Source organism: Macrosteles quadrilineatus, unplaced genomic scaffold (assembly GCF_028750875.1).
Source record: "Macrosteles quadrilineatus isolate MER2022 unplaced genomic scaffold, UCM_ALF_1.0 Scaffold_9__3_contigs__length_116548681, whole genome shotgun sequence".
NCBI classification, from domain to species: Eukaryota; Metazoa; Arthropoda; class Insecta; order Hemiptera; family Cicadellidae; genus Macrosteles; species Macrosteles quadrilineatus.
This window is the reverse complement of record NW_026542602.1, coordinates 110,559-126,731: the sequence shown is the minus strand read 5'-3', so window position 1 is coordinate 126,731 and position 16,173 is coordinate 110,559. Positions and strand designations below refer to the sequence as shown.

At 34.9% G+C, this 16,173-nt stretch overlaps 2 protein-coding genes across 2 annotated transcripts in view; one reads left to right on the top strand and one right to left on the bottom strand.

The window, feature by feature from the left end:
- Positions 1-654: 654 nt before the first annotated feature.
- On the bottom strand, positions 655-11,376 carry LOC129002613 (putative sodium-coupled neutral amino acid transporter 10). Its single transcript, XM_054430554.1, has 11 exons — positions 11,276-11,376; positions 10,136-10,246; positions 9,396-9,513; positions 8,210-8,383; positions 7,905-8,011; positions 7,327-7,448; positions 6,709-6,857; positions 5,941-6,077; positions 4,792-5,031; positions 3,757-3,928; positions 655-2,864 (listed from the first exon to the last, which is right to left on the bottom strand). The coding sequence occupies exons 2-11, from the start codon at positions 10,220-10,222 to the stop codon at positions 1,276-1,278; spliced, it is 2,895 nt and encodes a 964-aa protein (XP_054286529.1). The 5' UTR covers positions 10,223-10,246; positions 11,276-11,376; the 3' UTR covers positions 655-1,275.
- A 1,385-nt stretch (positions 11,377-12,761) lies between these two features.
- Positions 12,762-16,173, top strand: part of LOC129002215 (protein virilizer-like) — a 31,989-nt gene continuing 28,577 nt past the window's right edge. Inside the window, exons 1-2 of the mRNA XM_054429862.1 lie at positions 12,762-12,832; positions 13,769-13,922. Coding sequence (XP_054285837.1) covers positions 13,863-13,922 — 60 coding nt within the window. The 5' untranslated portion in view covers positions 12,762-12,832; positions 13,769-13,862. The remainder of the gene's footprint in view (positions 12,833-13,768; positions 13,923-16,173) is intronic.

The window sequence follows — 16,173 nt, the reverse complement described above, 5'->3', positions numbered from 1 at the left end:
ACAGTATTGATTACGAACAAAAAACATAAAATTTTTAATTGTAGAATAAAGGGGATAACAGCTAGCTTACCTTAGCTTTATGTACAGGTCATAGAACACACATTAAACATTTGATATTTTGTCTAATATATAGTTGCTATCATGGATGATGGATGTTGCCACCGATTCATACGCGGTAACAGCCGTGACAGCAACAACTTTTTGAAATCCACACACTGGACGAAAGATTGTTTGTGTATCTTCTGAGGTGGGTTCTATGGCCTACCAGGACTTATAAGGTAAGCTAGCAGCTATCCCCGTTTATTATACGATGCAAAATCCTGGCCTAGAGCCTTTCCTGAAAATTTATTTCTCAAATGAGTTTTACTTAATTAAGATTTAAATTACTTTTCATACTAACTTTCATTTGCCAGCACACTATTTTGAATACGGATGATACAATATGATAAAACACTTGTATGAAAATACATTAAAATGCCCAACTACTTTAAAAAAGTTTTTTTACTTACTTAAAAAAAAATCAAAATATAATCATTTTTAAAAGAAACATAAAGTTTAAAAATTAAAACAAACAAAAAATGTGGTCACTTGTTTTCAAATAAATAAAAAAAAAACTAGGTTAAGCGAAACAAAGAAATACAAATCATGATATACAACAAAAATCATCCAAAGAAAAAGTATACACAATGTATCCATTTAATTGAGGAGTTTGATTGAAATGAACATCAAAGTTACATTAGGAAATAATTCATTTGTCATGAGCTTAAACTAGCTTATTTCTACTTGGCCTTTACAGAAAAAAAAACAACTATAATACATCGGAAATTGAATAAATAATTATTATGAAATAGTATTTACAAATAACAATTAAATGCAATTATACAATTGTAAGATAAATTACATTCACAACCATTCCAAATACCTTAGCACCATCACAAAACATATAGTTTTGACAACACTAAACTATAAATAATCGTTGAACAGTTTCTGTTAGCTTAGTCAGACATTTTACACATTTTCAAAATATCTGCTAATGTAATTATTGTACTCACATTTTCCTTAACATAATACAAATAGAAAAATATACTTTATAACACCATTTTCATTGAGGTTTTCCAAGTTTTTATATTGAATAGGTTTTGATAAAAAATAGTTTATGGTCGGATTTCATAGTAGTCTAGGAAACAATACCTCTTTGGTAAAGTGGTAAAATACCCCGTTGAGTTCTTCCACAGCCACTACAATACTTGGGTAACAATAGAGTTACAGAAATCATTATGCTTCTCCTTCCTTAGAATTTTGATTTTCTCTCAGATCAAGAGATTTTAAATCCCTCTTCATTGGTTTGGCAGCGTTGTTGATGGCATTGTTTTCCAAAACAGCATTTTCCAATTTATCTGATGGCAGGACCAAATTTGGATTAGACAGAAATGCTGGGGATTTTATTATAGATTCTGTTGTTTCGTCTTTATTGACATTCAGAAGCTTCAAATCCTTTTCTTCACCATTAACATTCAAGATTTCTTTTTCTGCTGACGGTTTGACTAAGTCTTTTGTTCCCTTGTCAAATTTCTGAGAATCCAAAGGTTTTAGCTCATCAGTGAACTTCATGGCAGGTTTCTTTTTATCTTGACATTCTTCCATGACCTCTTTTAACTCCTTTGATTGTATTTCATTTCCTTGATCCTTACCCGCATCTTTTACTTCATTAGTTGAAGCAATTATTTTGACATCCTTGCTAACATTTTCTTTCTCAATGTCTTTTCCAGAAATAACCTCAGATTTAGGTGGGATTAACTCAATTACTACCGGTTTAACTTGAACATGACCAATAATCACAGAGTTACTCGGTTGTACCAAACTTCCAGGGTTTTTCTTCTCAAGATTTTTAATTGAAGTGGTTGGGATGGTATTATCAATTTTTATTCCACCCTCCTCTTTCAGGTCAATGTCAGACACTTCAATGACATCTCTTTTCTCTCTTTGTTCTCTTACTTGGCTGTTTCCCAATATTTCCCTCCGCAGCACCTTAGAGTCAGGATTTCCCTCATCAGGGTTTATGAGATTATTGTCTACAATCTTGGCAGGTTTCAATGCTGGCACTATATGTTGAACCGCAAGTGGAAGGGGTAGTCCTTCAGCCATATTCTTTTTCACAACGTCGTCCTTGATTAACTTTATAGGTTCCTTCAATTCCTGTTCAATTTTTTTTATGATCTTAGGCTCTACAGCTTCAAGAGTGTTTTTGATTTCAGCAATTTCTGGCACCTTTTTCACAATGACAATCGGAGCTTCTTTCTTCTCGTCAATTACTTCATTCGTCAAATGACTTTTTACTTGATTCTTCTCAATCTCTTTTCCTTTTTCAATATTCTCAAGTTGTTTATTTTCTCCAACTAGTTTTTCTTTTTCAAGTTTTATGTCCTGCAGTATTTTCTTCTGCTCCTCAAGTAGTTTCTTTTGCTTTTCCTCGTTTTCTTCCAGCTTTTCAATCAGTTCTTCCTTCTTCTTTAATATTTCTTGTTTCTGCACCTCTTTTATTTCGTCATCTTCTTTCTTGAAGGCATCGTTGTGAATGCTTTCTTCTTTCTTGGGCACAGTTTTCTCAATCTCAGCAGGAGGTTCTAACTTCTTCACTTCCTGCACTGCTGGAACTTGAGCTTCCGCAACTTTCACTTCAGGAGGACCTTCACTGACGACTTTCACCTCTGGAGCTTCTGGAACTGGTGGTTCTTTTCTCACATCCTGTTTCTCCTCTATTTTCTCTATTGAAGGAGCAGGATTATCTTTCTGAAGTTTTGGAAGAGCTGCTGCGAGTTGCTCCACGTTTTGGATGTTTTTCAAAGTGTCATCTTTCATCTTAACTGGAACAGAAACAAATGTCAGTAAAACCAAAGTGTAACATAAACTCTAAAATTTAATTTCACAGCTATAGTCGACACCCTGTAAACATAAACACTTTAAATTACAGTCTCATGAAATTATGTCCATCATTCAATAGAAGTTATCTCTCAAGATATACACAGATACATACTGTTAACGAACATTGTGGCCCCATAAACTAGGTTAAACTAAGTGGCCCCATTGAACGTTGAGTACAAGTATCCAACATTATTTATGATAGGTATCTAAGAAATTCTCAACTCATATGACAAATTTTTTAGAACATCTTCAGTGCAAAAACAAAAAGATACTAGACAATATTGTTTGGACATGATTGAACCATAATAGAAAAATTAGGATGTAAATACTAGGGTTGTTTGGTCAAGAAAAATAACAGAAGACGGAAAATAGCAAAAGTCTAGGTCGAGTGAAAAACTGGTGAAAGAGAATCGATGGACAACGATAGATATTGTTGGAAATACATCCTATAGGAGGATTAATACTAAATGAAAACCTACACAACAGCAAGTCAAAGTGGATAAGCTTTTTTTTAATAAAGAGGTCAGCAACTCAGCAGTTTCTTTTTAACCTTATATTTGCCTGTCCACATAGGCCTGTGTGAGGAACAATGGTGGAACTTAACACTAAAAGCAAAGCAAGGTGTGAGCCAGTACAGTAAAAAGGTGAACTGCACAGATAAAACTTAATAGCATAGGATTCAAACCCATGTTGTCATGACTTTTGAGTCTGTCCTACTACTGGCTGAGCACATTAAACGCACACTTGGGATACTGATACTTTTTAATTAATGATGATTGGTCAGTCAGATATTGTCTAAAATGACAAGTACAGCTACATATACTTTGTACTTACTCTGAGACTTGGTATCCGGTGGAAGGACGTTGACAGAAGGCATCTCCGGAGGTTTCAGCTGGACCAGCTTGGGCGCAGACGGAGGCTCGTTGTTGGAGATGGCTTGCTCTGTTGCGTACAAGTTGGCGTACGAGCCGAGCACCATGATCATTAGTCCCGTCACGAACAATATCTGAATAACAAACAGGTTTTTGTGTACCTAAGCAAATCGTGATTATATAATATTTCTATTTCAAAATTAATATTGGAGTTTTAATGATTCATATTATTAACTTACATAAACTTACCATAGTTTTTAATGATAAATTAAATAGTCTAATTGGATGATAAGTTTCACATTTAATTAGAGGCTGCTGGTTTGGCCTGAGCAGGGTTATTTTAGAGCCTGGTGCCATTCTTACATTGTGCTATCAATTGAATGATTCTAACTAAAGGTTGTATTTCTTTGTCCTAGGACGCTAGGCACGAGCCTGGGATTGTTTTTGCACATTAATTCAGGCTAGGTCTAGGGGTTGAGGCATTATCACTTAAGATAAAATCCATTGGTGATTTGGCGGGATTTGAACCGGGAACCTCAAGGACTGAAGTCCCACGCACTATCCACTGGACTAGTTCGTTCCCTCTAACTAAAGGTTAGATAATACCAAGACCTAGGTTAGAACTGTTACAAAAAGGTAGGGCCTAAAATGCCAATAAATTAACACTGATAACTAAATAAACAACTTTCGGGTTGTACAAGTACAATTTAGCCTAGTTGTATTGTTTTGTATCAGACTATTAGGATTAACCTCGTAAAAAACACTACTACCAGCATCTGACCAAACGACATATATATAATTTTTTTCCTTACACAATCCTTCTTAGGATGAAAATACAATATGATGACAGTAAAATTATCTAGGTCTAATTAAATATTCTGCATCTAATTATAATGTAAGTTTTTGTCTTTTGCCACAATAGTCTTTTTTCAATCAAACCTGCTATCCCAACAACCAAAGCCCCTTATTTCACTCGGTCAACCTTTACGTTCAGTACCTGAGCAAGAAGCCGTTCGTTATTATTCTTGGTGGTGAGGCACAGAAAGAACGTGGCGGGGATGATGACGCAGATGAGTACTCCGATGGTTGATCCGACCAATCCCAGGACCAGTTCTATGTTGGGAATGAGAAGGCCGGATACGAGAGCAATGGCCACTATGACTATTGTAATGCACTTGAATCTCAGCTCCGGCATGTGGTTGCTAACGGATAGGAGTTCGTGGTGGGGAGGGATACCCTGAAACAAACGACAAGTTCTACAATATGAATCTTGATAATCAGTCACTTGAAAGTCAGACACAATCGTGTGAGTCATCAGTTGGTGTCTGCACACTTGAATTTGGACAGTTGTGTCTTTACAGTCCTTCCCAATAGTCAAAATGTACAGTTCGTGACATCTAAGCTGGCACTTGGCCGATCGCTACTAGTAGCTAGTTCAAAAACATTATGTCCTGTCATGCAGGTTGCATCAACTGTCCTCGCTCATATGAAGGGGCTCAAGTACATAATACAAGGGGAGTCAACCCAGTGAAGCAGCGGAAATGTTTGCGGCCCGGTCTTTTCCCTCCACCCTCCTCAAACCTACACTGCCCGCGCTAGGCCAAGTGCCAGCTTAGATGTCACAAGCTGTTTGACACTAACAAAGCATAATAAATGTTCACGCATACCATGGTTCTTTAGCACAACATAAAATAATTCAAGAAACATTTTTATCTTTATTTAGTGTAAAAAATTCAAAAATAATAACTCACTCCCACATACAGAAAGATCATTCTACTTTGTGGAAGCAATGTTGCTTTATTAGTTTACTTCATTAAACTTTCTTAACCAAAAAGTTTTGAATTATTTGTAGAACTGAAAATAATATACTCGTATCTATGATTAACTATTTCAAGACTATGTCTGATGTAATTTTACAGCAATAATTTTTTTTTATTAGATAATTCTTGGCTTAAGTCTGAAACATGCTACAAGGCAGACATCTGGAAACACTTGGTTAGTTTTAAACTAATGAACAAATGTTTAACAGCAGAATCAAGCTGGGGTCTACTATAGTTCGGCCGCTTAGAAAACGACCTGCGCGCTAATGCTAAACCAATGCTGGAGGAGGTCGCTTTCTACGCGGCCGAACTATAGTTTAACATACCCTTCTGAACAGCAAAGAGTGAAGACTCGCACGACAGGGGAAGATAACGAGTGGGAAACTGACTGCGACGCTCAACACAAAACCCATCTTGATCACTTCACTTGTAGGGGTGGGAGAGAAGGAGAGCATCAAGTTACCTAAAAAATCAAACATTATATACAGTCAAACGTCAAACTATTAAGTTGAATCCTTTGCGCTCTGTTGTCCAGTTGTACAGTTCGGATGTTAAACACAAAACATTGACACACACAGCGTGAAATCATCATTAGCTGTCTCTGTCGTTAAACAGGCCTATCATGAACTGTCTTTCTTTTTTTTTCTCACAACCAACATGTCGGCTTCTTCCCTCCAGCTCATGTTGAAGAACTTGAAAGTTGCATGTTAACAGGATGTGTAATTAAAATTCATGTTCAGGTAATACCTTTAGGTCTCGTTTTACTAGCACATACAATAATCCGCCATATGTTAGGACAGTTTTTTACACTGAAGTAACTATTTGCGCACGTTCAATAGAATTTGCAAGCAGCTTTTTGAAGGCTGGAGTACTGAAAAATAACAACTGAACACAGAAAAATGGCTTGATTCATATATAATAGTCCTTTTGACTCCCAACATTAGCATCATATCTGTTATGCTCCTAGGATCTATTTTTAGATTGTAATCCAGCAGTTTAACGAGTTCTATGTGCCAAATTAGCAAGTTTTAACTGTAAGGGCTGAAACTACAGAATAAGGATGCTGTAGGCCCTAACTAATAATTAAAACTTACCAGAGAAGGGTTGTGTGCAGAAAGCAATGTAGCCAAAGCACCCCATTGCTACGTACATCAGCGTACAGAGGTTGACTGCCGAGCGAACGATAACTGTCATCTTGTCCAGTGTTCCGTTAGGGATGGACTCGAATATTTCAAACAGCTGCCTGCAAAATCAAAACCATAACTTTTATTGAAATTACATTGAGGATGAAAAACATGTCATCTAAACGTCTATAGATACTCAACTGTTTAATTTACAAATTAATTAAACAACCTTAGAGTATTTTATCTTTTTAGAATCAAATAACTTAGGCCTATCTATTTAGCTGCTGTATGGTAATTCAGCATGCATTTCTTGACCAAAATAAATCTGAATCCTCCTTAAAGTTTTTTGTTAAGGAAAGAAAGGATACACAGCTAACTCACCTGAAGTAACAGTCCCAGGAAGTTAAAAGTACACAAAAAAGAAACACATTTTACAATTTATGTGTGCTTTTAGCTTCCTGCGACTCTTTCTTCAGATGATGTAGTTGTATCCTTCCTTTTTCCTTAACAAGTTCTTAAAGCCAAGATGATTTTTTCCCTTCAAAAATTGAAGGGTTATTTGAAATTTATAATAAATATCGTACTTACGTTTGACAAGATAGTGCCATGGAGAAAATAGGGATGCATTGTAGTAGTCCGGCTGGTCTCCACAAGTACACGTGATCCATCCAGTCCCAGGCTACGAGGTGTGTGGTGGCTTCTCCCATCACCTAAACAAACAATTGCCTTGAGTTGAACCTTGGCAGGTTGAACCCATTGACTTGTAGCAGGGGGCGGGGGGGGGGGGGGGGAGGAAAGTTTGAAGCTTGGGAATATGTTATTAGAAGATATGGACCAATTTTCAAAGAAATAAGACCTAATAATTGTATGACTAGAGAGATTCTTAAACTAGAGAAGTTTATTACGACCTAAAATACTGTACCGTATAGGTACTTTAACTTGTTCGGAAACATTTTCTTCAGATTTTAGGTTTCATGGCCATCTACTTACCATTACTTGGACAGTCATCTAAAAATTACAACACATCATCAAACACTATATGGCCCAGCTATATTCTGAGTGTTCTTATATAGTTTCGGTTTTGACGATGGTCCAATCATAAGGTATTTGATTGAGAGAGTGTCTTATTGTACAGGGTTTTACACCCCTTTGGTAGTGGTACCAACCTTGAGCACCAGGCAGATGTAGAATGCAATAGTGGCAGCACTAATGGCTGACAAACTGTCAACGTTGCGTAAAAGTCCCAGAGGTAGAACCACAAACACTGCGATACCTGTCACACAACATAACCTAATAATAATTCATTTCTAAAAAACACCATACATTGAAATATTACCTAACGCATTATCAAGTAATTTATTGAAAAAAACAATAGGATTGTCTTTAGAAACAAACTAAAACTAATATCTTACCCTACTTTAAATATATAGGCTCTAGAAAGTTAAAAGAGATAATAATAAAGGTGTCTCACCAATGAGTACAGTTGCTCGAATGGATTGTGGATTCTCAATTCCGAGTATTGGTCCGAGAATAGCCGGGCCGAGATCGCCAACCACCACGAAGAATGCTACACACGTTCCGAGCATGAACCCGATGATGCTCAGTTCCACAGTTAGTTTACCAGGGGGGCCGAATATGTGGAAAGCTGCAGGGCGAAAATATATTTCAACATAACATAGGGAAAGTCAGTTATTGTGAATAGAATTAATTAATTAAAATAGGCCTAATTGTTTATTTGAGGAACTATTAACAGTTTCTGTTGCAGTTAATCACTTAATTTACTGCTCTGTTTGTTGGTTACAAATTGTATTGTTGGTGAAATGATCCGTGCTGTTCATTATGCAGACATTAAAATCTGGATTATTTTTCAATGAAAGCTCAAAAAATATGTCAACTAACAATTGTAATAATATATTTACACTTAGACTGTTTACTCACAAGATGGTAAATACACATAAAAGATGGTAAGTGGTGATCGATTGGACACTCCAATCATCATCAGATCCAATAGGCGAATTTCACTGATAATGAATTATAGGATCAAACAATTTTAGCAACTGTAAATTATTGTACTTGTTTTCGATTAGTCTGCGAGTTAGCTGCAGCAGAGGTGATTCAATATTAATCTTAAATGTATTCAGATACCAAAGATTTTAATAGCATACATTAGTGATATTTCTGAGTGCATTCCTAGAAGTTTTAAAGAAACTATTTTACGGAATATACTTTCTGTAGCTTTCTAACAGACAGAGATCAGCTAGTTGCACTAATCGATCCGAACTATAAAAGTACCAAAAGACAAAGTGAAGAAGCGAAAGAATAGAAAATAAATAGTGTGATTAAACAAGCTAGAAATTACAGTTAGACAATTAAACAGGTTTTGTTTCCAACTTTGCAGCTAAAAAAATCAACATCAAAACAATCACATTTAACTTTGGTTCAAATAGTTCATTTTTGGCAAAGGCAAGTTACTTGAGGGATTTTTGCATACATTATCAAGATTGGTAAAATACATTTTTCACTTAGGCCTAGCTTGTTCTTTACTATTATAATGGTACAAAATATTCACGATAAGGCTGATAACTTAATTGGAACACAAAATATACGACTTTGCAAAGTTTTTCAGAAAAAATACATCAACAGTTTAAACAACTGACCTAAAAATTCAAAGTTCCTTCTTCTGGCCAGAATTGCCGACTTTATCAGGTAATAGCAGGCTAGACGAGTCATGATGCTACTAAGAATCAACATTAGAGTTGCCAGGATAATACCACACTGAAACAAAACACCTATTAGATTACAGCTGATTACAGCCAGTAACAAGGGGAAAAAATAGGAACAATCCCTAGAAGGTAATAAAAATAAACATATGACGATTGAGCAACTGGGCTCTCATACTTCATTCTGTGACAGCTGTATGTAAAACTAAATTAAATAAATCTTGACTAGTGGGGACTGTATAAAAGATTTACCCAAATTGATTACAATGGATTGTTATCATAATGTGTTGCTTTTTGTCATTTTGTCTAATCAACATTACACTTAACTTACAGCTTGGAGAGAAAAATATTACTAGGCCTACCTTACCTTAAAACTATCCACATTGCATTGAAATCCGTATTAGTGCTTACCATATTACATTCAGCTAAAATATTGTCAACACCATTGGCGATTTCAAACAATTTTGTAAGAAAACTGTAGAATCTCCGATCTTCTCTGTATGTAAAATAGATCTTATGTAAAGCATCAAGATTAAGGACCGATCCCTCTAGGAGATCGACTTTGGATTTCAAAAGCACTAATTTATGTCTATTCGGTTACCTAGACAACATATGGTCACATAGTTAATAGTGATTATTATAAAACATTTATACAAAAGTTTCTAAAATAACTGTACCTGTTTGAAACAAAATGGCATTGCCAACACGCTCACGCCAATGATACTGTTGGCTAGCGTCATGACATGGCCTGTGTTGGTCCCCATGTCGGCCAACACTGAAAAACTATGCTGAAAAACAAAAAAAAAGTATTTAGTATCTCGTGATCTCATCCTTGCAATAGTAAAAGTGATAACAAATTAATCTTATCTTATTTAACTTACACATAAGTTAGCTCTTTAAAAAAAAATAGGTCTATTGGAAATAGCACAAATGATTGACAGTATCTTAACTGGGCTATGCTAATATTGATTGAAACTATCGATTCGATTAGTAAACCTTCATGCAATTTTTTCACCATCAGCAAGTTTGGTTGGTTAGGTTACGTTAACTTATGATAGTTTTATTTTATAATAGATATATTTAAAAATATCAATTATTAATCAATATTTTCAATTTGATAGTTTCAATCAATATTAGCATAGCCCAGTTAAGAAACTGAACCCGAGGCATCTGTTTTGGAGGTAAATTACGGGTTCAAATCCTGCCAATTGCCAGTTTACGTTATAATGGTGAGACCCGGTGTACCTGTACGCAGAGTTCACCTATTCAATTTCAATAAATTAACTAACCAAACGATATATCAAATTAAACAATCGAATAATTATTATTATTTACTCGGGTACACTTCCATATCTGTTGGCACAAACAACCGAACGAAAATATCGATCGATAGGCCTATATCGATTATTTGATATATCGTTTGGTTAGTTAGGTAAGGTTAACCTAACCTAACTAACCAAACGATATATCGAATTAAACAATCGAATAATCAATATTACTCATTCGGTTGTTTGTGCCAACAGATATGGAAGTGTACCCATTTACTCATTCCAAGACTTGGCTGCAGATATTCGGCCATGCCAACATTTGAAAACTTATCGATTTACAAGATAGGCCTTTTACAGGAGAGACAACTTTTTTCTGTAGTTATTGTGCTGTAGAGTTATTGTGCTAAAACTTAAGAAAAATCAGAAAGAAAATAAAAATTGATGTCTACTCAGCAATAAACCCAAAACGAAACTACATAACCTATTCGCAAAATATGCTCTACTAAGTTACTTTCTCTTAATTGATAGATTTAAAAATATACAAATTACCTTTTGAATGTGAAAAGCACTTACGTATGTCCGACATGAATTGAAACAAATTACTGCTTAATTTTGCTTATAAAAGTGAAAATTTGTTGGGTCTCACAATAATAAACTGTCAGTGACAGCGACAGCAAGGAGCAAGATAAACGTAAACATAACATAACCATAATCATAATCTGAAATTTGGAAACAAACAGCCAGTACAACAGCATTCACTGGACATTGGTTTTATACATGAGCTAATTCATAAGCCGTAGCATTGACTAGGGAAATAAAAGATTTTTGTTCCCTTGTCTTTGGCCGTAGCCATGGCCACCTTTAACTGCAGGCCGTGGCCTAGTAGAATTGGCAACGTCGCAAGTGGTGTTGTTTAGTGACAGACGTCCCATAAGATAACAGACAGGTGATATCAGCCACGGCCGCCTTTAACTCCGTAGTTAAAGGTGGCCGTGCATCAGCTCATTAATTCGCACTTTATTGATTTAAATTTAAATTTATGAACATAAATTTATTAAAATATTGAAAATAAAACATACAGAATTGAAAAAATATGAATTAAAAATCTATATTTGTAAATTGTTATATGAGGTTATATGTTATATGTTATAAGGACCTTGGTTGTGTATATAGGAAACCTCTCAAGAAAATTTGGAACAAATATTATCATTTAAAAAAGAGGGACTTCACATCATGTTAAACATTCAAGATTGGACAACTTCAGAAACAACAATTTTCAAAACTTGGTATTCTTGCTGTTTTTGCCTAATATATCTTTGATTTGATATTGTTTGTAAAGGATAATTATTTACCAAAATTCGAGACCTTGGGTTCATGCCACAGCTATGGGACAAGGAAAGGCACAGACATAAAATCAGTTTTTCTAATCACAACTTAAAATTCTTTGAAAACCTGTTCATTATTATGCTGGGATTAAGTTTTGTAAACTTCTACCTGATAATATTTTAAAAATTAATTACAGACATAAATACATTTTAAAAAACAACTAACAACTTGTATGTTATTCAAGCCCGATTATTCCCTAGATGAATTTGTTGGTTGACTTTGTTGTAGATTTGTAAGTTATAAGCTTTTGTATTTTATTTAGCCTTTTTATACATGGTTAGTTTTAACAATATAATTTAATTGTATAACGCCATTCTGGTGCAACATGTCGTACTCTTGAATAAATATTATATGACTATCATTATGACTAACTTGATAATGGTGCCTTTGTTTTACTTGATGGTGGTGTCAAAATGATTGCATTAATGCATTGCCTACATCTATGCAATAGCTTTGACAATCGGTAGTTTGAAACTTTAACCAATGGTACAAAACCGATATGTACTTCAGAAAATAATATTCCTGAATTCCTGCCTGGTTGGTTATAAATTGTTTACGAATGCCGATTCAACTAAACTAACCTCAAGTGAAGTTTGTTAGTTTGATAAGTTTTAATGTTGTTAAAAATATTGTCAAGGCTTGGCAATGGATTTTGTATTAATTAATGTATTTAAGTATCCAGAAAGTAAATAAATAATATACTTAACAGTATTTCTGCAGGTAACACTTAACATCGTGTATAAAACTATTTTTTAAATAGTACCTACAGGTATCTAGAACATAACTTAAGTTAGGCCTAGAACTTAGAAAATTAACTAATTTAGTCAGCCATATCAGTAAAAGCTTTAACTTATATTTTAATTTTGTGAAAAAATTACTATAAATTAATAAAATTGTAAGCTATACTCGGCTACTGTAATTTCGGTGTTTGATAATTGATTGCTCCATAGTTTAGGCCTAGTCAAGAATCGTAGGTAATTTGACTGCTAAGTTTAGGTCAATGTTTACAATTTGGTTGAACCTAAATTTACATAAGTTAGCCTATTGGCTCACATTTTAAGGATTGGAAGTTCTTAAGTTTGTGACATTGAATTAAATATACGCTGCAAAACCTGTCAGAGTTAGTCCTAAGACTTAGTCCTAGACGTAGATTGAAACATCTTAGATCATGTGTACTTCTTAGATAGCCTAGGGTAGACTTCCATATCTGTTGGCACAAACAACCAAATGAAAGTTAGGTAAGGTTAACCTAACCTAACTAACCAAACGATATATCGAATGAAACAATCGAACAATCGATATTTTTATTCAGTTGTTTGTGCCAACAGATATGGAAGTCTACCCATAGCCTAGATTAGGTTGTTTCTTTCCTGCAGCACTGCATGTGCTAAGTCTTAGTCAGATCATACGAACACAATTATACTGTAGGCTACTTGACTTGATTAGGCCTAGCCTAACTTATTATCAGTCGGAACCATTACAGTATGACATAAAATATTTGGTCCATATTTTTTTTTATCAAGTTATTAGGTACGGTAGCCTAGTAGAAATAAATTTCAGTGGTTTAATCAACAGGCATAACATTTCCAAACATAATAATTATAATTTTCATGACATGAATTCTCTTACAATTAAATAAATACTTGATTTTTTCAGTGTGCCTGCTGTAGCCTCGGTAAAGAGGAGTCACAGAAGAAATTTGGTTGAACAAAATAGTCACATTGGGAGAACAATAGAAACTGTGTAAATAATGGCCTCAGAACAACCAGAACTGTTGTTCTTTGATACATTTTCTCATGAAACATCTGAGGTAGGTATTTTGTAGACGGTTTCAAAATTGCAATCCATGTTTCATTTTGAATTGTTTATTACATAAGATACTTCAGTTAGTTTGCTCCATTAAAAAATGCCAAGTCAGATGGAATGCTTTCAATAAATGGTTCTAGGTAAGCCTAAAGAAACAGCTGATCTTAGTCGGTAACAAAGTAACTAAGATTTTTTACTCAACTCTCACTCATCCTCCACATTGTATTCCGCACATGTAGACCACTAATTAGATATAAGTTGATACTACTTTATGTGCTTATGACGTACACAAATTATTACGTTTATTATGGTTAAGTTTAATATGCACCTAACTCAACTCCATGTTTCCAAACAGAACAGTCATGAAGATGTTGACAAAGCAATGGGAATAGATATTGACTTGGAAACTGAAAATGTGAATGAGCCTCCAGTTAAGTTGGGTCTTTTGAACAAATCGGAGGGAGAAGTTTCATTTAGTTTTGTTCCTAGCTCATCAAAATCAGAGAGAGAATCTTCACCACTCTTTAACGAAGAAAATATATCCTCTGCCGATGAATTAAGCGAAGATCTTCTGACATTCTCTGATAATATGGAGACTAGCGATGATGACTTTTGTAGTTTAAATATTACAAATTTTGACAAAAATGATGCGTACATTTACAAAAGTGATTTTTGGATTTTATCAGAGAGAACAAAACATGCTTTGCTAAATCCTCCACCGCAATTCTCTGCTAGGGATGTTTTTACAATACCAGAAATTCACGAAGACAATGTACCTAGCAGACTTGGTGAACTTGCAACCTCGGTCACTGAAGGAGAAGAAACCAATTTTAGAACAATCGATTTGGAAAAATCATCCAAATATGGATTTGACTCCCTTTTAGAATTGGTCAGGAAAGAGGATTATACAACTGCTGTTAACCTTACCGCTCAGCTGTTGACAGATCATAAAATGAATTGTAGAATCAGTGATTCGTCAGTTAATCATACTCCGCAGTCAATACAGTTGTGGTTTACAAGGCTAACATTGCTGGTGAAGCTGCGAGAGTTTGATATAGCTGCTATGGAAGCAACTTATTGGAGGGATGGGGACCAGCCTGACCTGTACTATCAGTTCTACCCAGAAGTCTACCACGGTCGTAGTGGTTCCATGGTTCCATTCCAAATGAGGTTGCTGCTCGCTAATTTGCCAAGCTTGTGTGGTCAACATTCAGAATCGTTGGAGAATCTTTTTAACATTTTAGCAGTTGTCAAAAAGATAGAGAAGAATTTGGAAAACGAGGCTGCAAGTCGATTGGAATTGGAAAAAGACAAAGCTTACAATTTGTGGAAAGCGAGAAAGAAACGTGTATTGATTTCAATCGTTAATGTTGCTTTAAAAATAAATGATTTTTTACTTGCTGTAGATATTGTGAATGGTATGATTGAAAATGAGAGTTCCCTCGGTAAAAAGAAAACACTTTGCTCAGTTCTTGGTCGAATATATCTACAATTTGGAGACTTGAAGAGTGCTGAACATTGTTTCTTACAGGCACAAAATAGTAGTTCATCAAGTTTTGAACATCCATCTGAAGACTTTGACAGTATCGTGGATATGGGATTGTTGGCTGTTGCTCGTAATGATTTTGAAGAAGGGTATAGATGTTTTGAACAAGCGTCTTTCATAGATCCCTCTAGTTTGTTGGTGATGAACAATTGCTCCGTTTGTCTCTTCTACTCGGGACATTTGAGGGAAGGCATTCGATTGTTGCATGGAGCATTGCACAATGATCCACTTCATGGTCTTCAGGATAGCCTCATCTCCAACCTGTGCTATATGCACGAACTGAGCTCCGCTAAATGCAAAGATGCCAAGATTGAACTTCTTAAAATGGCTATGTTGTTCAAAGGAGACTCTATAAATGATGCTTCTTTCCGACTCTTTAAGTAGTCTTGCAGAAAGTGTTTTTGTTTCTTATTGTTGATTGTAAAAAATAATCTTTTCTAAACAAAATTTATGTTCTAAATAATTGCTAAAATATATTTAACTTTCAGTACTTTGATGATGTTTTTGTTATTTACTGTTTAAATTTAAGCATCAGGGTAAGTCATTTATGTATCAGAAACATACTTTCTCCCATAAGCTTGTTTAATTTGGTAAGCGGCGGGATATCCATGACTTTTATGGTTACAAACAAAAATTGTAATAACCATTAAAACGTAATTTTAATAGCATCGGGAATTGGACCATTTAGTATACAGTTAAAAGGACCACA